The sequence below is a fragment of the Rhyacophila brunnea genome, unplaced genomic scaffold, assembly GCF_057557595.1.
Source record: "Rhyacophila brunnea isolate RB1 unplaced genomic scaffold, BYU_Rbru_1.0 scaffold_13, whole genome shotgun sequence".
In the NCBI taxonomy this organism is placed as follows: domain Eukaryota; kingdom Metazoa; phylum Arthropoda; class Insecta; order Trichoptera; family Rhyacophilidae; genus Rhyacophila; species Rhyacophila brunnea.
In genome coordinates this window covers 10345905-10367532 of record NW_028232785.1, presented here as the reverse complement: position 1 = coordinate 10367532, position 21628 = coordinate 10345905, and the positions used below count along the sequence as shown (strand labels likewise).

Below are 21628 nucleotides of genomic sequence, written 5' to 3'. Positions count from 1 at the left end.
AGCTGTCCTCCAATCGCTCGCGCGTTTTGACTCTCGCGCAACGATCGCCTGCAAACGCCAGACTCTGGACAATCGCGGCGTTTACAGCCATTAAAAAATGAAATACGACCACTTGGCGCTCGAAGGCGAGACTTTTTATTGCTACTCCCAAATAAATTACGTCGCCTAGGTTGTAAAGTGCGGAGAATAGGTATTGGAAGTAATCGCGAAATACAAAATCTCATAGAAACCGACTATCACAATCGAGTTTTTGTGCATTTTACTACACTAGCGTTTGTTTTTGTATGCCGATTCAAAAATAAATTACGTCACCTTATTGTTTCAAACGCGCAAACTGCGCCGCATCTGGGCGGATGACATTTCTGGTTCTCGAGCGTAAATCGCGCCATGTGGACAGGCTCTAACTCCTTTTGCGATTTTTGTGGCTTTTTTTACAAAAAAAAATAATTGTGCGTTGTTAACTTTTTCCGGCATCGTACCGCAGTGACCGTAGCCCCATACAAACAAAGACGTAAACAAGTTTATTTTTATCTGACATTCTGAAATAAAGTTACAGGGGATTCCGAACGACAGAAAATATTTTCATTCTGGCTTTCCTGCCGTTGCATTTGGTGGACATTTCCCTGCTAGAATTAATAATAGCCAAAGCTCTCAGAAATAACGATTCTCCTATCTTGTTTAATATCACAGCGGCCCCTGATAAGAAACCTACGATTTACCATAAAAATATCGATAGTTTGACGCGAGTTTTTGTTGTCATCACGAGTTTGACATTTGAAGTACCTACTCACAACAGTGCATCGGTACAAATTAATATGGTGGTTTAGTGTAAATTTCAAACGCATTATTTTCTCGCTTATGGACAGTTTTACCATGTTTCACCGCTTCTGAGGTACGTATTACGTGTGTTAATTATCATTAAGTATTTTTATTATAAACTTTGCTACATCAACAAGAAAAACCGCGTTAATTTTCTCTGCACAATGAAACCATTGTTCACGAGTCGTTTACCGACTGTATTATTTGTAAATAATGCATTATTTAGAAAAGCCGGTAGCGATTTGCGCTGACAATCTGACGTAGTCGAGGTCCCGGGTATAATTCTCATCTTTTTCCATATATATTCATGCATTATTTTTTGTCAAAAGTGATCATTTATGTAAGTATTTCAATTTATTACCTACTTTTGCTATGTACGTAATTTCTCCTTTCTCTCTGCCAGCCACACCCTACTGACGTATACCGTGGTGTAACGAACGATTCATGTTGATTTTGGGTATACTTTTTCGAGACCATGTTTGCAAATTTCATGCACTAGACTAGAGCATTGGTTCCCTAACTTTTTCGCGTCGCAGTAAGACACCGTTCGGTTACTTACTTTGTAAGTTGCGTGTATTATATTTCACCATGTGCTGTCATACCGGAAAGAGATGGCCGTATAGCATAGAGTTGTTCGTGTAGTATTGCAAATAATTATGTTTCAATTTTATTAGATTTTGATACTTGTTAACTTACGTGTGTGAATCCTTCAGAATTTTATTCTATTTTTAATTTACTTAACTATCTATTTCCTTTGTATTCTGTTGGTTTTTATTACGTATTTTATTGAGACATGAATTTGATCTCAATACTATACGGCCATATATTTCTGATTCAACAGCTCGTGGTTAATTCGGCCAATTGCATACATAATATAAATTTCCGAACACGACACGTCTTATATTAATTACCTACCTACCTAATATGTTAATTATCCTTTTTAAAGAATTCCAAAAATTGAGGTGTTGAGAATTTAACAAAAATAATTACAAGATAAAAAGAACTTTTTATATGCAACGTTTTTAAATTTTCTGTTATCATATAAACTTGACTTGACTAGCTTAAACGATCAAAAATATTTGTACTTGATAGAAATAATACTGAAATGTCATTTTGACATGTCGTATTGATTTTCATAGTAACGCACGTATATATTAATAATTTAGTTGCTAGGACCCCAGACCCCTAGCAAACAATAATAGTGGATTGGATTACGGATTTCTTCCGAAATAACTTTTCATACAAAACAATTCACTGAAAATGAATTCAATTCTACTTAAAGATGGCTAAAAGTATTAAAAAAAATGCATTGGCATCGTGTTCTGATATATTCTAAAAGTTTCAAATGTCTAGCTAGTCGGGAAGTTAGTTAAAAATCGATTGCAAGATTTGTACCGCATAAACAACCTCCGGACAAATAAGAATACGAGCTAATAAAAAGGTTGTAAAATACAAGTGCTTCGGTGACCACGACCAGAGGAAGAGCTTGCAATGTGTGCTTACTTTTGTTTAAGCTTCTGCATTTCTCAGTGGCTAAGGGTGGAGAGGTAGGTTGTCGATATCCAACATGAATAGTGCACACTAAATTTTGTCAGTCGTACTTATTTTCGGTAATTTTATATCAATACTATAAAATTGCCTTATTTTCTTTTCATTAAGAGGAGTAAGTATACATAGCAGTGGCGAAGGGTGGAGGTAGGCTCTTAAGATCCGCCATAAACAGTGCACATTAAACTTTTTCAGACATACATATTTGTTTTCATTCAAGACTACAATTTACAGATAGTGTTGGTTAGTTTTTAAAATTCAATTAAACCCTGAGAAACCAAACCATAATAGATAATAGTCAAAATTACATGTCTATCTATAAAATATATAAAATTATGCAATTAAAACATACATAACTTTGAATATTTTATAAATATAATGCTATTTTTTATTTATTATAGTTTGGTTTAGTCAGGGCTTAATGAATTAAAAAAAATAACCAACAATATGTGTAATATGTATTTTTAATCCAACGAAAACAAATAACTATGAATGAAAAAATGTGCACAATTTTGTCGTTTTGCCCAAATTAGACCAAAACTAATATGGTTTCGTTGAGGCAGGGTTTAATTGATTTTTAAAAACTAACTAACACCATCTGTAAATTGTAGTCTTAGTTCAATAAAAACAAATACATATGACGAAAAAAGTTTAGTGTTCACTATTTATAGCGAATCTTAACAGCCTACCTCCACCCTTCGCCACTGATACATAGAATGTCAAATTACATTCTAACTAATTCTATGATTCTAACCTACGGCTGTCACTAGGGATTGCAATACCGAATGAAAATATCACCACCAGTTTTTCGGTATTTCTTATTGAATACCGGTATTCGTTAAAACATAAGTACCTACTTATCGGTAAATATAGCTATTATAATCTCTTTAAAACATTATTTTATAGAAAAAAACCAACCTATCTATATTTATTATGGTGACATTTAAAAATGTGTATTAGGGTAAAGTCGCCAATAGTTAGCCATTTAACGAATTTTTCAATTTTTAATAAGTACAGCAGGAAAATGAAACATCTTAGACAAGAAAATATATTTTTATATAATTCTTTATTTTCCATGTGAATAAACAATATTTTCTTAATATTTCACTCATAAATTTTAATACAACTTATTATAAAAAATGGGTAATTTTACCAATGCTCAGCCACAAAACTTTAAAAGTCAACCTTACGTTTACCATTACTCAGCCTCAGCGTAAAATCAATGCACAAACCACTTATTAGTAAAGTTTATAATTTAAACTTAGTGTATGTAAAACATAAGGCACAGTGATCTTAAAATGATAAAATTACTGCTGCACGTCTTTGGATGCATTACATTAATCACATACGAAACTCTCTTCTTTAATATCTTCATAAAGCTTGCCTACAAATTTAGTGCATTGCATGCAATGACATATTAAATGGACGACTCACTTCATACCCGGCGAGCACGAGAAATTGTGCATGAAAGTCATTCACAGATGTATAGGTAGATGTCACGTGACCATTGATGTATCCGTTTCCATTATGCGATACAAGCTTCGAGAATTTATAGTAATATAACCTTTATTGTAATGGCGTATTAGTGTCATGACTCATTGCGTTAGAAACAGATTCTCGGTTACTTACGACTTCTCGGAGATTAGACGCAAGTGAGCTCAGCGAATCACAGGCGACTGACTGTCCAATGGTTCCTGTCATTCAATTGCATTGAATAAACATTCATCAATATCTTAAAATGGCATTTTATAAATAATAAATAATACTAATACATGCAAAGTGATATCCCATCTTTCTTGGAGTGTTTAGTAGTTTTTTTTACAATTTTTAACTAGGCACATTGGCATTTTGTAACACGATAATAACGGTGGAGTCGAAACCTGACAGTCAGAAATTTTGTATGGGCAGACCCAGCGGTGTCGCCAGACCGCTTGCAAGCAGAATGTTCATTTGAGCGTAGGATACCGATATTAAAATATGAATTTCGCCATCCGGCAGACCCGACACAAAGTGAGTGTCATTTTATTTTCTAGATGCTTCGTCCATATTAATGTCATTGATTGCATGTGATACCAAGATGGACAGATATCGCAACCTACATTCTACAAATCACAATATTGTAGAATTAGTGATTTTTACAAACAATTTGAATATATTGGTAATTTCAATTAAAGCCCTCAAAAAGTTCATTAAGTGTAAATAAGCGCGGCTGCAGGAAAAGCTTCTTCAATTCAAAACTTGTAAGTAAAATCATCAATAATGGTATTCTAGAATAATTTAAACATTTGTCATGGATGTTTTTTATAATGCAGTATGACATCATCTCCCGTCAAAATGCGTTGGTGTGAGATGCATTTTTCTTGCTTGTTTTTCGTGTTTTTTTTTTTTATTGTCTGGCATATTTTGGGGACTTAGGAGTGAACAAATAACACACCGGAATTGTTGTCAGAAACGGCGAGGTTTATTACATTAATATTACTATATGACTACATATTTGTAAACTAAATATGAACATGTTTACTGTTCGATGATGAATGGATTCTCCTGTTTTCAACGGAAAGATCGTTGGTATTTTGATCCTGCCGCTGCAATCATTTGGTGCTACGAGCGGTCTCGCATCGCTTTTAAGCGATGATTTTTAGGCTAAAAGCATTCGATAAGAATGCGACGTAGCTGTTTTTAAATTTTGGCGCCAAACAAGTACAGTGTTGCCGGTTTATTATTATTTATTTTCGTAATCAACCCTTACTATTTGTCGGCTTGGTACCGATTTGGGCTTCTCCAAATTCACAGAGACATCCCCAAATGGGGACCATTTGGGAGTGTAACAAGTACCTAGGTATATTTGAAGAAATCATAATATTTCAATCAAAATTAGAAAAGTAGTATGAAAAATACGGCAACAAAGTAATTTACACGTCAATTTAAGTGGCAACTCTAAAAACGGATACGATAACTGATGGAAAACTCATCATGTCTCGTCTCCGCTTCGGTTTCAGTCGGTCGCTTCAGTTTTGCATTTACATTAACTTTAACGTTTAAATGACAGGTCGACTGAAACGGAGACTGATCGGACAGCAAAACTGATTGTTTAAAAGCACCATAAGCTATAAGCTGGTCAAATTATTTAGTTTCAGCGCGGTTGTGTTTTTTAGTTAAACTAACCAGCACCATTTGCAATTTGCATTCTTAGTTCAATGTAAACAAATAAGTGTGACTGACAAAGTTTAGTGTCCACTTTTTATCTCGAACCTCCACAGTCTACCTCCACTCTTCTCCACTTGAAATAATTGTCTTGTTAGCTACAATTATTTAGTTTTAAGTTTAGCAAATCAATTATTTAATTTTTAATTGACCATTTTTTTTATTCAACGAATAATTCACAAGATTTAAAAATGTAAACTAACGAATTGACATAAAAAATATGTCTGTAAGTGCGTCTTATAAGCTAAAATGGATTTTGATAACACGCACTGTGAAATGTGTCAATGACATTGAGCTACTTTACGAGCTGCTTGATGACGAATTTACAATCTGCCTGTAAAGTCGCCCAGTGTCATCATCGAACAAGCTAACAAGCTAACAAGCTAACAAGCAGATTGTAAACAATCTACCAAGAAAAGTTGAAAGTCGGTCAACTTTACACGCCGCCGGTAAGCAGTAGAGCATAGTAGCAACCTCCCAGTATAAAACGAACTACGTTCTGTCAAAATAGTCGCTAGCTTGTTGGCTTCTCAGCGAATGGAAAGTTTTGTGTGTCATCATCACAATCGCAATAGCTGAATCGCCCACTTTTAAATTCGCCAACAAACAGCTCATAAAGTAGTTCAATATGATTGACGCATAAGTTACAACAAACAATCTTGGAGTGATCTGTGACATCGGTTAGTACTTAATTAAAATTAAAGTAATACCTACTTTGATTTAAAATACAAAAGCCGATCGCCAATAGTAGCTCAATTTGGAAAACGCTTCAGAGTATAAAGCCATCAAGTGAAATATGACTCTTTTAGCTTAGTGGTCTATGTGCATGGGCGCGGTACCCGAGAGATGCAGGTTCAATTCCTGCAAAAATATTTTTTCTATTGGTTATAATATATTTTCTCAGAAGTGTTTTCAAAATTATGTATTTTCGATTATTTAATTGTCATTTTGAAGATGGCTCGAAACAGTTATCAATATAAAAAAAGTAAATTACTGTAGAATTATTAACATTTTTATGAATCATGAGATTTATTTTGAATATTCCCCTTGAAGTAAAAATATGAAATCCGATTTCCGAGCAATCGCAACTGAAATATCAAATTTACCAACTAAGCTGTAATTGATATAAGTATTTTTCTTTATTTTGCAAATGCCCTTTATGTTTTCATTTTATTGTGATTTGTCATTATTTACACAATTATGTAACCAAATCGACTGAACTTTGACCAAAGAGCAGGGACCAAGGCCTGAACAAAAACGAACCATACCTGCGAGTGAGAGAGCATTCGGCACGCTTATATCTGCACAATATGCGTTAAAGCTGGGGTTCACAAACTTTTTCGTCAAAGTGACAATTTTGAAATCAAAAATATTTGCCAGGCCGCCCTTTTTTATTGCAACGTTTTTATTAGCTCGTATTCTTGTTTGTCCGGTGGTTGTTTGTCCAGTACAAATCTTGCAATCGATTTTTAACTAACTTCCCGACCAGCTAGACATATGAAACTTTTAGAATATTGCAGAACATGATGCCAATGCATTCTTTTAATACTTTTAGCCATCTTTAAGCAGAATTGAATTCATTTTCAGTTAATTCTGTTTTGCATGGAAAGTTATTTCAGAAAAATCCGTAAAACGTAAAAGACTGTTATTGGTTGCTAAGCGGGTGGTCCTAGCAACTACATTATTAATATATACGTGCGTTACTATGGAAATCAAAATGAAATGTCAAAATGACATTTCAGTATTCTATATTTGTTTGTTTGTTTTTTATTTACTTCATATCAAGTACAAGTTCGAGCATATTGAGCATAATAATTCAACAGTAAAATTTAAAAACGTATATAAAAAGTTCTTGTTATCTTGTGATTATTTGTAAATATTTTCTGTTTTAAAATAAAAATAAAAAAATATTTCATTGTGTAAACTTACATTTTTAACTAACCGAACCGGTAAAATTTGACAGGTAACAACACAAAACTATGGCAGCGTCGCACCTGTAACTGCAACAGGCCTTGAATGCAATTGCAGCAGTTTCAGCAATTAGGAATGCAGAAATTATATAATTAGATTTTTTTATGGCGTATTGAAAACCTGTATTATTAGAAATCTATACAATATATAGAGATGTTATATTTTTCCTGAAAGGTCATAATCCTATTTATCGCTGTTTATTTATTTATTTATTCATGGAACACTGGGCTTGTAGCCCTTCAACCCTTTGCGGCCCAAGATCTCAAATTATTCAAATAAACGAAAATTAAAAACGGTTTTATAAGTAACATGTATTTATTATAAATAAAAAAATATATATAAGTTATTTATATTTTTCACATATAGTCCAGTTTATATATTATCCACTGGGCAACTAGAACATAATATTTAACACACAGAAAATTGCATATAAATATGTTTCATGAACAATATTTTCTATGAAATTAATGGGAAACAGTATTAAAAATGGTTTCCGCTTCTTCTGGAATGATTGGGCCAGTATTTTCTCTGAGGCTCAACATACGCACCCTGATGTTTTCTCCACATGAAGTCCTTAGCAGACCAACATTCCTCGGGCCGTACGCCTTCTACTTCTGGCTGCTCTTCATTAGTAGAATTTATGTCTTCCTCGAATACCTATATATATTTAGAAATTTGCATTGATTATCACCTCTTCGTCTTCAGAATCACTATATTCCGATTCAGATCCTGAAGGTATATCCTGTGGAACTTGCAGGATCTGGTCTTACTTAGTCGTACTTGCCCAGTGGTTACACGGTGTAACCATGCATACTTCATGACATATAATGCATTGAAAGAACTTTTAATGAATTATAATTACTTTATATTACAACTACATAATATAAACAATACTTAAAAAGACTTACCAGACATTTTAGTGTATTAAATATAGTGTAAACTCTGCTTGAAATCTCTTTATATGACAGCACTAACAATATCTAATATCGGTATATTCGTTTAGGTAAAAATCTGTTGTATCCGTTTTTAGATTGTGAACTTTATTTTTAGTAAAATGTGGCTACTCAAAACTAGATGACAGTGGCAGTAAAAAAATAATAGCAGGTGGTTTCACTGAGAAACCACAAAGCAACAAAGGCTTAACACTGGTTAATCTGGCTTTGGTGCCAAGGCTCCCCACTTTAGGTACAATGCAGTGATTCCTAACTGTGTTCCGCGATATCTGTCAGAGGTTCTGCGAGAATTTGGAAAAGCTCACCCAAAAATCTTGAACCTGCCGAACAAAAATGGTTGGGAATCACTTGCACACTGTGATACAATTTTTAATAATAATGTGTCTAATATAAAATAATTACTTTGTTCTAATAGGTGTTCACTATTATCAATCTGCTTTCAGATCAGTATCAATATCAAAACCTGTTATCAAGTTCTGTGTTGTGATAATTAATGTATCTAATGATTGTCTTTATCAAAGTCAAAATAAACATGTACTTATTTAAATATTATTTTTTTTTCAGACTTGACAACACTTCACCGCGATGTCGTTTTCATTTAAAAAATTCTTTGCGTCGTTCGAAAAAAAACCGACATCCAAACCTGTATCTGACAATGTTCCCTACTGGGAGAAAAACTCCACGGGCGCCACAGATAATAATACGGCATCTAAAGTCGGCCATTGCACCACAGACAATAAAATCACCGATGACAACAGACGGTGTAAAGATGAAATCAATCAACCGACGATGTCACGCGAAAATATTATCAATGAAACGCATAAAACGGTGTCTAAATTGACACCGTGCGTTACAAATGATGAAATTTTAGTAGCCGAAGAGGCGTTTAGTTGTATTACACTTGAAGATGGTAGGGGTACAGTAAAAACTAGTACTTTACCTGTTAGAATTGAGCCTGTGGCAACGGGTATTCGTAAAACTAGTGAGGTATCAGATTTTGTTCTAGTTAGTGACAAAAAAGATGAGATATCGGACACAAATAAAGTGTTCAGTGCAATTAATCTCGTGAACACATCCAAAATTGCTGTACCGATTTTTCCAAGTGAAGGTCAAGCCGTAGCGACGTCAGATGTTGGAAAAAATAGCGCTGACGTCAATGAAACTGGTGACACTTTGGATTTTGTCATAGTCGGTGACAAAAAAGATAGAACTTCTGTTACTCGTGATGTGTTTGGTGAAATTAACCCTGAAAACACGTGCAAAATGGCTATACCTATTTCTCCAAGTAAACTTGAGCCTGTAGTGGCATCAGGTAATGGTAAAAATACAGCTGTGACTGAATCTAGTGACAGATTAGATTTTGTATTAGTTGGCGATTCAAAACGTGAAATTTCTATCACCGACAATGTGTTCAGTGCGATTGACACCGAAAATACATCCAAAATTGCTATACCCATTTCTCCAAGTAAAGTTGAGACAGTAGTAAAATCAGACGGTGATAAAACGGCTGATAAAGCTGACAGTACTATCGGAGATATTTTGCCGAATGACGGTAAAAGGCGTTACTCCTTGGAAGATATGCTCGGCTGGAAACGGGTCCAAGAAGAAGAGTTGAAAATATTAGGAGTGACTTACACAAATGACGATTTCCTCTGCAAAATCTGCAACATTAAACTGTCATTTTTAAACGTGTCGAAGCATCACGGGAGTGACATTCATAAATTGAATGTCAAACGGAAGTATGGCATTGACATTACTGACAAAATGAGCTGCTTTAAAAATGATGTCTCCGGAAAAAACGATGACGAAGACGACAAGAAAGAATCGACAGATAGTATTGTCGGCTGCGAATTTGACGATGAAATTGGCAATGCTTCGGCTGTAAGTTATAAGGATGTCGATATTAGAACTCGTCTGATGAACCGTCTCTCTCTTGTCGATGAGAGTTTAATAAATTGCGTGGCTTGCGACGAATTCTTACCTAAATATGACGCCGCTAAACACATCGACGGTGAAGAACACGTGCAGAATCTGTGCGTGTTTAATTTAAAAAGCCAACACGAGCTGTTGAGTCGTCATCCGAAGGTCTTCGATAAATGGCTGCTCAACAATTTGTACTACGATACGAATCGGATATTCGTTGATCCGGTGGTTTCCATGTACGCTTATTGCGGCCTCTGTTGTCGGGAGTTGCCGTTGGATCTGAAGGAAATAGAGAACCACGTGTCTGGAAAGAAACACGACAAATTGTTACTGGCTTCTTTCGAAGATGGTAAAAACAGTATTGAAAGAATACTAGCTAATAACAGAAACGTTGAAGTTGATGTTAAAAACGACAATGTTGAAAGTTGTGTCAAAAATAATGTCAAAACTGTTGTTGGAGATGTCAACACTGCAGATGATGAAGTCGACGACTTGGTGAAGTTTCTCGGGGGCGTGACCTGCCAGGACAGCGCGGCGGGGGTTTCCGAGACCAAACCAGCCAAAGAAAAAGAGGATGTTGGAGCTATCAGCGATGCATTAGCTCTTACCAGGTATGTTGTTTATTCTGTTTCTCTCAAATTAAAATTTATTTTAATATATATGAAACGATCGACATTTTTCCAATCATCTCAGTCCTCTGCTTCTTTTGGGGCAGAGTGAAGGCTTCCCTCAGTAAGCTTCTTCCTTGGAGGCTACCCATAACTATCAGTCTCTCCAGGTTATTCGGTCCGCACCGAACAATATGTCCAAAAAAACAGCAGAATGCGTCTCAAACATATTGTCGAAAGCCGTTTCTTTGTCTGTAGTCTCGATGATAAACCGGTTCGAATCATTTGGAGCCAATACCACATTTGGAAGGCGTCAATTGCCTTCCGCTCCCTTGGCCCCAGAGTACATGACTTGACAAAATACCAAACAAGCCACTAGACAAGACTGAACACGTTATCTTTAGTCGAGTCCATTAGTTGTCGTAGAATTTCTTCCTCGAGTATTTCTATTTATTTTTTTAACATACAGTATAACCCCTATTTTACGTTTTTTAAGGGACTGAAGAAAAAAAACCTAATTGGAGGGAAAATGTAAAAGAGGGATATTGAAAAAAAGAACATTTAAATTTTTTGTTTCTAAAAAAATAACGTTTTATTAAAAAACAACATTCAATTAAAATTTTTATTGAAAAATCGTTCGAATTTCACGACCCAATCATTGTCAAGTGTGCGTAACTCGCATATTTTGAATATTTCCGACGTAAATCGCGGGGAAGAAAAACGTAAATGCGTACATGTACTGAAATACATCGGGACTGAAAAAAATACACGCAATTGCCGGGAAAACGTGAATTCCGGGCACGTAAAAACGAAGTTATACTGTACATAGTTTGAAAACACTTTTGAGAAATATGTAACCAATAGAAGAAATCTTTTTTTTTAAAAAATATGACACCGAGCAGGATTCGAACCTGCCACGCCGTCGGGACTTGACCCTGTATCGACTGAATACGTTATAAAAACTAAATAATGGAGATATCCGCGATAGCAAATAAGGAATTAATTGATACCTCCCTTAATATATACTAAAACCGATAGCCAACATTATAACGCAATTCGATAAGCATTTCATGTAACAACTAATTTATATCGTCATAATATAGTAAGATTCCCGTGGCTTAATTGGAAAAGCATACTGGCGCGAATCCATTAGATATAGGTTCAAGTCCCATCGGGTCGGTCTAGTGCAGTGGTTTTCATGCGCGGCCATGGTGGCCACCAACATCATTTTCAGTATTTAATTTAATTAACTGGGCTAATGTTAAATATGCATTATTGGAAATGAGTCATAATCAAGAATTTAAAAACCATTTTAATAATACCACGATTGGAAAATTTTGGTCGAAGTAATACGTTGACCAAGAATCAAGTCAATTCAAAGAATTCGCAACAATTGCTTTACTAGTTGTCGATTTTTCCTATTACTGTATACTGTGAAAGATCATTCAGTGTAACGGACTCCGTAAAGAACAAATATCGAAGCCAGTTGACAGATGTAATATGTACTAAAATGTTCAAATGTCTTTGACTGCTGACTAGACAATTACTTTTTAATTACCATATTTAAATAGCATGCTAATTATATCGAAAGGCCACTCTAATCGTTATTTGAGTTGCCATATATCCACCCGCAATGTATATGCAGCCGCGGTTAGTGCACGGCCGTCTTCCATGACACTATAACCGTGTCAGAATGAAAAGATTTTAGTGCCACACTTCCTTGTCCCGAATCGATGCTGCACAGGACTGATGTACCAACCATGCACTTTGGTGCTTGAAGAGTTTTAGAAAATAAAAAGAATTAAATGGACTTGTCTATAAATAAATTGATCCATTTTTTCCATCAATCACAATAAAAGTGAAATTTGGTGCGGCCACCAGATGTTTCCATAGAACTGTCAATGTCAATTGTGCGGCCACGGTTAAATTTCAAATGAGAACCACTGGTCTAGTTTTGAAATATTTTTTTGGGATTCATGATACAATTGGCTGTACAGTAACCATATAACAATTCAGTTAATTTAATATATATTTTTTGTTGGACTTTAACCTTGACTTCTTGATTTCAGAAATAATTGACAATTTTATTTATATATGACAATACAGTGGACAATGTGTTATTGACTGTGATAAACAGACCCTATTTTAAGAATTCATAAAATGATAAGAGGTTGCTAGCTTGTGACACTTGTATCATATATTATTATGTTATTACGCGAGTGGAGAACTACAAGGTTCTAAGTGTTTGTCCTTGAAGAAACAAAAATATCAATGAGGCAGCTTAGAATACTACTTCATTGTTGGGTTTGTTTTTTCAAGGACGAATACTTAGAACCTTGTAGTATTAGGCTCGCGATTAGTATTGCAAACGAATTTAGCTTCTGTAACAGAGTGACAAGTAAGTCTATTCTACCGTCACCACGAGAGGTGCCCTGGTTTGTAGAGTCTTCTTTGACGAGGAATGAGCTTAAGTTAATACTGAGGCTAAGAACAGGGCACACCATGGGCAAAAGATTTGATGTCCTCATGGGAAGAAGCGAGTCGCAGCTCTGCGATAAATGTCATGTTTTAGAGGACATTGTACATATAGCACTGCAATGCCCCAAATATGAAATTCACAGAGTACAGCTGCGAATTGCAGATATCTATGAGAATGTCGACGAATTGAAGGGTGTCCTGGCGGTGGGTAAGACGGAAGAGCTAGGCAAAATTGTAAAGTTATTTAACAGAATAGGAGTGAGGACCTGATCGACGGATCCCCTTCTAGAAGAGAAGAGGCGATATGACAGCGAGTCGCAGTCAAAGCCTCGGTAAAATCACAAAAAAAAAAAAAAAAACAGTGACTCATGACATGATCAGTGGCGAGGGGTGGATGTAAGCTGTTGAGATTCAACATGAATAGTGCACACTTAACTTTGTCAGTCACACTTATTTGTTTTCATTGAATAATATAATTTTAAGATGTTGGTCCTTAGTTTTAATAATTTAATTAAAACAGCTTAGGTATGCTATGGACGATCCGACTTTTCAGTCATACTTATTTGTTTTCGTTGAATTTAGAATACATAAATTACAAATAGTGTTGATAGTTTAAACCCTGCCAATACCAGACCATAATTGATAAAAAATATTCTTCTATCTATAAAATATCTAAAATTATGTATGTTTTAATGGCATGATTTGGATATTTTATAGATCAATGAATATTTTTGGACTATTATCTGTTAAGGCTTGATGTACACAGGGTTTACTTGAATTTAAAAAATTAACGAAACATCATCTACACATAGCTTATTTCAATGAAAACAAATAAGTTTGACTACTGACAAAAGTTTAGTGTGCACCATTTATGTCGAATCTTAACAGCTTACCTCCACCCTTTACCGCTGGCAATACCCTTAATTTTACCTCGCGGAATACTATTTGGGAAATGCTGCTTAACCTTGTTAGGTAACGGGTCCTGACCTGGGGGCCATGGATTCGAGATTGTATGCATGATGTAGTAATTAGTTTATATTTAAAACTACAAATTGTGGATAGTGTTGGTTTGTTTTTACAATTTAATTCAACCCTGCATAAGCCAAGCCATAATAGATAATCTTCAAAAAATATTCATCTTTCTATAAAATATCTAAAATACATAATTTTTAATATATTATAATCTTCTTCTTTGGCCATATCCGCCCCTTAACTGGAGTATATGGACACCACGTGGCGCCTCCAAGAATCCCTGTCGCTCGCCAGTCTTCTTGCTTCGTTCCAGGTCAAACCAGCATCCCGTAGGTCCGCCGTATACACTCTGTAGATTGTATTTAGCGGCCTTCCAGGTCGCCCGAATCCGGTCGGCTTGAAGAACAGACAAGCCAGGTTAAAGTTCTCTTCTGGCATCCGCAGCACGTGGCCGAGCCAGGTCCAACGTCGCCTCTTCACTTTCAGCGTGATGAGAGGCTGCTTGGTGCATTCTCTTATCTCCTCGTTGCTCCTAAAGTCATACCACCGCACAGACATTTCGCATTGAGTTGAATGTTGCTCCAGCCATTACCATTTGGATAGCGAGCTCTTTCTGCAAAATGCCGTCTCCCGTGATGTGTATCCCCAGGTACTTGAAGCTGTCGACGCTCAATGTTTTGTCCATATATTATAATAATATAGGAATATTTTATTATCTATTATATGTTTTTTTGAACACCAGGATGGCTGCGCGGCTTAAGCGTCGTGGGTCCCGGGTTTGAATCCTGGGTCTGGCAAGTACAAATATCGTTTTTTAATTTGTGTATGAGTCAGAGTATGGACCTAATAGGTTTAGCAAGTGGCTGACATCCATTTCTCGTAAAAACAAAATTTGTCAATATAAACCTCCACTCTGTGGAAGCCCATATGATCTTATTAGGATCGGACATAGTCGAAATAAAAATGGTTTGGTTTAGGCAGGGCTTAGTGAATTTAAAAAAAAAACTAACTACCTAACACCATCTGTAATTTGTGGGGTTGTTGCCAAAAGTTGGTAAAATCGATAATCTAGATATTTAGAGTTATCAATGGATTATGTGTGTAAATATATAAGCTAGAAAAAAAAATTAGGGTCATCCAATATAGAACATGCACATAAAGCACAAAGTAAATTAGTATTATGCCTGATTTTAGAGGGCATGTCAAACTTTTAAATTGAAATTACTATATAACTTGATTTTGAGACTTTTGACAGTAACCCAACGATATGTATTCTTAAGGGGGGACGTGCGCCGCGTAGGTCAAAATGGAGGTTTTATGCTATTTTCAAAGCATGATCCTGGACATTCCTTAAACGTTGTAGATAATCTATTTATATAATTTTGAAGCCTTATTATCCTTTATATTTATTTTAAACATTTGATGACTGGATAAAGTATTTTTATTACATAAAATAGTATTCTTTTAAATCTCTCGCTCTAATGTTTAAGAATAGTCATATTTCAGTACATCCATGTGCAGTGGTGTTAAGATTTTTTATATTTATTAATTTTTAAAAGCATTTATAATACCATTAGTAAAATTTATGTCGACATTATTATAAAGAAATATTTACGATAAAAAATTATATTGATAATCTTTGTGATCCCAAATTTGACAAGAATTAGGCATTTTATTATTCAAAAAATGGGCAAGATTTACACATTTGAAGATAATTCTAAAGATACTGATTATAAGCTATGTCTTTGACCATTCAAATGTGATAAACATTCTACGAATAATGTTTGCTTTATAATAATTATTGACCTAAGAATAAGGTAGTATTTTTTTGAAATACGCCATTTCTATTGGCATTTCCCAGTGGCTAAGCTACAACATACGACCGTAGCCATAAATTGACAAACGATAAATGAAATAGGGAGTAAGATTATGGTAACGCGTTTGTTTGAACATGTACCGTTTTTTTCAGTTAGGTTAGTATGTCCAGGGTTATGATCTGAAAATAGCATAGAACCTCAATTTTGACCTACGCTGAGCATGTGGGCCGTTAATTCAAAGAAAACAAATAAGTATGACTGAAAAAGTGTGCACTATTCTTGGTCGTATCGCCCATAGCATACCTAAACTAGTATGGTTAATACTAAATTGCTTTCTATAGATTTCGATAAAGGTGTCTTTCGATGTTGTCAGGTTCGTCAATGAGAACTGGGGCTGCCGGCTGTCGAACGGTCTGATAGCCTGTCTGATCTGCAACGTGTCTGGTATGGTGGATACCGAGAGAGTGGTCGCCCACTTTGGCAGCCCTGAACACGATGAGATGGCCGATAAAGTGACTGCGACCGGCGCCACGGAGTCGCGCGCCAAACTGCTGCATGAGAATTGTGTGTCGGCCACTTACACAATCTACCCCATCATTTACCAGTGCCTGATCTGCAGCGGATTCAAGGGCACCATTAGGTTCGACGTAAGTATTTTCAAATTATTTGTCTTGCATTATAATCAACATGGCAAATTATAAATTCAAAGAGTTCACGACATGTCATAAAGAATTAGTCTTAACAATATACAAATACAGGGTACAAAACTACTTGCATGGAAGTAGACCGAGTGAACTAGGTAGAAGACCCTATCTAAAAAACTTATAAAATAACTCTCCACCTAACTCACTCTCACGTAAGTGGAATATATCAATGTCGGAAGCGATTTGATTGAACATAGTTATTGCCCTCTCAATTGGCATTACTAATGGCGGATTAGTTCTGCACCTTGTGAGAACAAACACCAGTTGCTCCCGATTTCTAAAATAATTATCAGAGACACATGTCAATACTACCAAGAATGGCAGAGTTTCCATTTACGTTGCGTATCAGTCATAAAAAATATGTAGCTAAATAAAGATCCCTTCTAAACTTTAAGCTACACTATGTAAGCATAACCTATGAGAAAGTCAGTCGGGTAGAGCCACGGATAATATCCATACAGCCGAAAGTAAAGACCACCTTTCTCTACCATAATATGGTCGTACTTTACTGATGCGGGGCCCAGACAATAGACCCATTCTCAAGTTTGTTTCTAACTAAGGAGTTATAAAGAGTTTTTAATACTGTATTATCAGGAAAATCTGGGAAGTACGCAAGGCTGACATTTGTAGCATCTTTTTACAAAAATGGCAGCCATATGACCACTAAACGTCAGTTTACTGTAAAACGTAATGCGAAGATCCCTTAAGGCCTTGCATCAGTTGAGGCACGGTCTAAAAAGATCGTTGCTAGGCGATGCGCGGATTGCGGGTCGCGGGTGCAAATGACGCCTGTCAAACGAAATATTATTTGTCATATAAATCCAACATACGTCCATTTTATGTTCTGTTTATTGTTCTATTAGTAACAATAATAATATATTCATTGACATGTTTTCTTTTTAAAGTAAATGGGTAACGGTTTTAGTCATCTTTACACGATTTTAGAATTAATTGGCCCGTCGCCATCACGCAGCAAAGTGACGTGTTTCTGGCTCGACGTTCTCTCACTGAATGCGAGCGAGTCCAAAATTTCGTCGCGCCTACAGTTGAAAATTATTTCCCGTTTCACTGATGCGTCACCTTAAGATTAAGTATACTGATTATTCGTAATTTTTAGAACCCTCGAAAACATCTATTTCCGGTGGAAATCGAACCCATGTCCACTGGATTCAGGCCGATGTGCTTTACTAATTTCACCCTACCTAATTATTATGATTGAACTAACTACTCTATAGTCATGCGATGCGATGCAAAGTAGGTGCCACACTTAATGTCTGTGCATAACTTAATAATATTAACATAACTTAATGTCTGTGCCTGGGCTAAGGATCAGGGCATTGCTGACTCAAGTAGAAAGCCGATACATTCACAACGACTGGTCCTTCCTTTTCCGCCCCTCCCGTTGTTGTCTATGGATGACCTGTCATTGTTATATCGTCTTTTAAGAAACAACACCGCGTAAGTCCCCATTTGGTGGTTTTGAGTTTTGAATAACATTCGGTAGGTAAACAAATTCTACACCGTGTTCCTTCTATGGAAAAATTCTTTTTGAATGAAAAAATGTTTTTTTTTTTTAACTAAACACAAAAAAAATAAGTTAAAAGGTATCAATTTTCAATTTTTTGAGACGTTTTTTGTTTCCCCTGAAAATTTTAATTAATTGACTTCCGCGGTGTTGTTTCTTAAGCGACGATATAGTGTTCATACTGACGTCTCTGTCGTGTTCACACAGGGAATGGTTTGATTTGGATAGATGAGTTACATGATAAATAATACACTAGCATTAATTACACATTAGCACACCTTCTACAATAATGTAATGCATAGATCAATGCTACATATTTTTTGGAAATCGATATTACCATCGGTTTTTGTGTGAAGGACTAGTCTGACTTTGACTCAATTGGAAACGAGAAGGGCGAATCAATAAGTCAAGCAATCTGGGATCTGATTTTGACAGCTGAACAGTGGACCACTTGTTGGTTGTGCAAAAAGATATGCTCAGGCTTTATTAATCTAAAGATGGCGCTGATCAGGGTAAACAAAGGTTACGGTTTTATTCTAATGTATTTCTGTTTTGTATTATAGGAAATCATGGATCACGTCTCCGGAGAGAAGCATATGGAGACCAAAGATAAATGGAGACACACGCCAAACACATCGCCGTTGTTGTATGCAAAAATTAAGACTAACAAACACAGCACGGTGAAGTTATGGTGCGTTACCTGTAAGGAGTCTTTGCATAACATTAACTATGCATTCAGCCACATTAAAGACGTTCCCCACCATCCGAACACGATGGTCGAATACATCACGTGCGTCAGTAACGACAATGAAGTGTATAATTGCGTTGCATGTCTGGTCACGTTGAACGGATGCCAAGAGTTGACTCATCATTACTACGCATCGCCGGAACATCGCGCTAAGAAAGCAGAGATGGACTCCTTGAAAGCTGCCTCACAAGCCAAAAAGATAGATCCAAATGTGCAACATAAACCTAATGATAATGAAGAGAATCGTGGTCAAAGACCGTTCCTTTTACCCAATCCGAAGCCAGTTGAAGTTCACAATTCTCCGAGACCTCAGATGCCCATACCATCTCTTCTAGGCTTCCCGGTGATGCCACATCCCAATTTCATTCCGCCGAGAGGTCCATTTAACAACCACTACGGTAATTTCAACCAAGGCGGTGGCTTCAATCACGGTAATTTCAACCCTGGCGTTAATTTTAATAATCCACGCCCTCATTTCATCGGTCCCGGCGGTCACTTTAACAATCCCCGCGCTCACTTTAACAATCCCCGCGCTCACTTTAACAATCCCGGCGGTCACTTTAACAATGCCATCGGTCACTTTAACAAAAGCGGCGTCGGGAGGGGGAATAACGCGCCGGGCACAAGTGGCGGACCGAACCACCACGCGAATCACGTCAAACCGAACGTCGCCACCGGTAAAAATAATTCTAATAATAACTACGTCAAACACACGAAAGTTTACGAACAGGGCGGTAAACAGAATAAAAATAATAACCAACCTAAGAATACCAACCAGTCCAAGAATACCAACCAAAAACCGAATTTAGATAATTTTACGCAGCGTGTCAACATGCAGGAGAGGAGGATTAAGTCTGATGACGCCAAAGATGAAAAGAAACCTAACGACGGCAAGAATCAAAAGAAGAATACCGAAACCAAAGCTGAGTCGAATGCTAAACTGAAAGCCGCATTGGCTAAAAAGAGAGAGAGAACACTGAAATACCAGGCGGCACAAGCCAATAAAAAAAAAACATAAATATATTTCATTCATATTTCATAAATATCATTATCATCACTTGCCATCTGTCTGTGTCTACTGTCCTCTTTGACAACTCTGTCTTTTCCCTTCTTGCCTTACTGTAGTTATTACTCTTTTTACCGATTCATGAATAGGCATTGTATTTATACAGTACATGTCGTGATGTCACCAGCACAGTCATTCACCGATATTAAGTTTAATGTTTGAGTCAAATATATCGCGGTATTCTAGTATTTACCGTTTGTAAGGTCTGGAATATGCATCCCGGCAGTGGCGAAGGGTGGAGGTAGGCTATGGAAATTCAACATGAATAGCGCACACCAAACTTTGTCATTGTTTGAATACAAATTGCAAATGGTGTCAGTTAATTTTTAAAATTCAATCAAACCCTGCGTAATCCAAGCCATAATAGATGAAAAATATTTGTCTGTAAAATATAGATATAAGAATATTTTTTTATTATTGTTTTACTAGTTCAATGTAAACATATTGTAGTGTTGCATTGTTATGTCAGATCTCCACAGCATACTTCCACCCTTCACAACTGCACCCCGGTTTATTAGCGAATGTATCCTAACGGTGCTACCGACATGTTTACATTTGGCGATTTGACGTTCATTATTAATTGTTTTAAAATATGTATTATTTATAACCATTATCATTAAGCCTGGATCAATTGACTGTTGGGTGAAGGCTTCTCAAAGCTGACACCATTTCTCTCAGACATGTTTAATCCGTAGAGCTTTTTCGTTAATCCAGAGGCTTAAAAGTCTACCGTTCCGATGCTCTCTACCTTTCAAGTATTGCTGGATGACTGTACTTTGTGATTGTCCCGTCTTCGTGTTGTGTTCTGCCGATTTATGGTTTTTTGGAGACCAGTACACGGAAATCGATGTTTTTTTAATAGTATATATTATATCATTATCAATCGCGTTGGCGTGTACTTCCATTATTTCCAGTTCTGTCATTGATCCGTTGGCATCTAGGTGTATCAGTGGCAAACGGTGGAGGTAGGCTGTTAAGATTCAACATAAATAGTGCACATTAAACTTTGTTAGTCATTCGTATTCGTTTTTATTGAACTAAGATGACAATTTATTTACTGATGCGGTTGGTTAGTTTTTAAAAATCAGATAAACCCTGCCTAAGCCAAACCGTAATAGTTTTGGTATATTTTGGGCGATACGTCAAAATTGTGCACACTTTTTCATTCCTACTTATTTGTTTTCATTGAATTAAGAATATATATTGCACATGTGTTGGTTAGTTTTAAAATTCATTAAGCCCTGCCTAAACCAAACCATAGTAGATAAAAAATATTATTCTATCTATAAAAT

General features: G+C 36.1%; 1 protein-coding gene across 1 annotated transcript; it reads left to right on the top strand.

The window, feature by feature from the left end:
* The first annotated feature begins 533 nt into the window (after nt 1–533).
* On the top strand, nt 534–20410 carry LOC147076453 (uncharacterized). Its single transcript, XM_085940274.1, has 4 exons — nt 534–892; nt 9060–11029; nt 16667–16940; nt 19086–20410. The coding sequence occupies exons 2-4, from the start codon at nt 9081–9083 to the stop codon at nt 20286–20288; spliced, it is 3426 nt and encodes a 1141-aa protein (XP_085796400.1). The 5' UTR covers nt 534–892; nt 9060–9080; the 3' UTR covers nt 20289–20410.
* The last annotated feature ends 1218 nt before the right edge of the window (nt 20411–21628 follow it).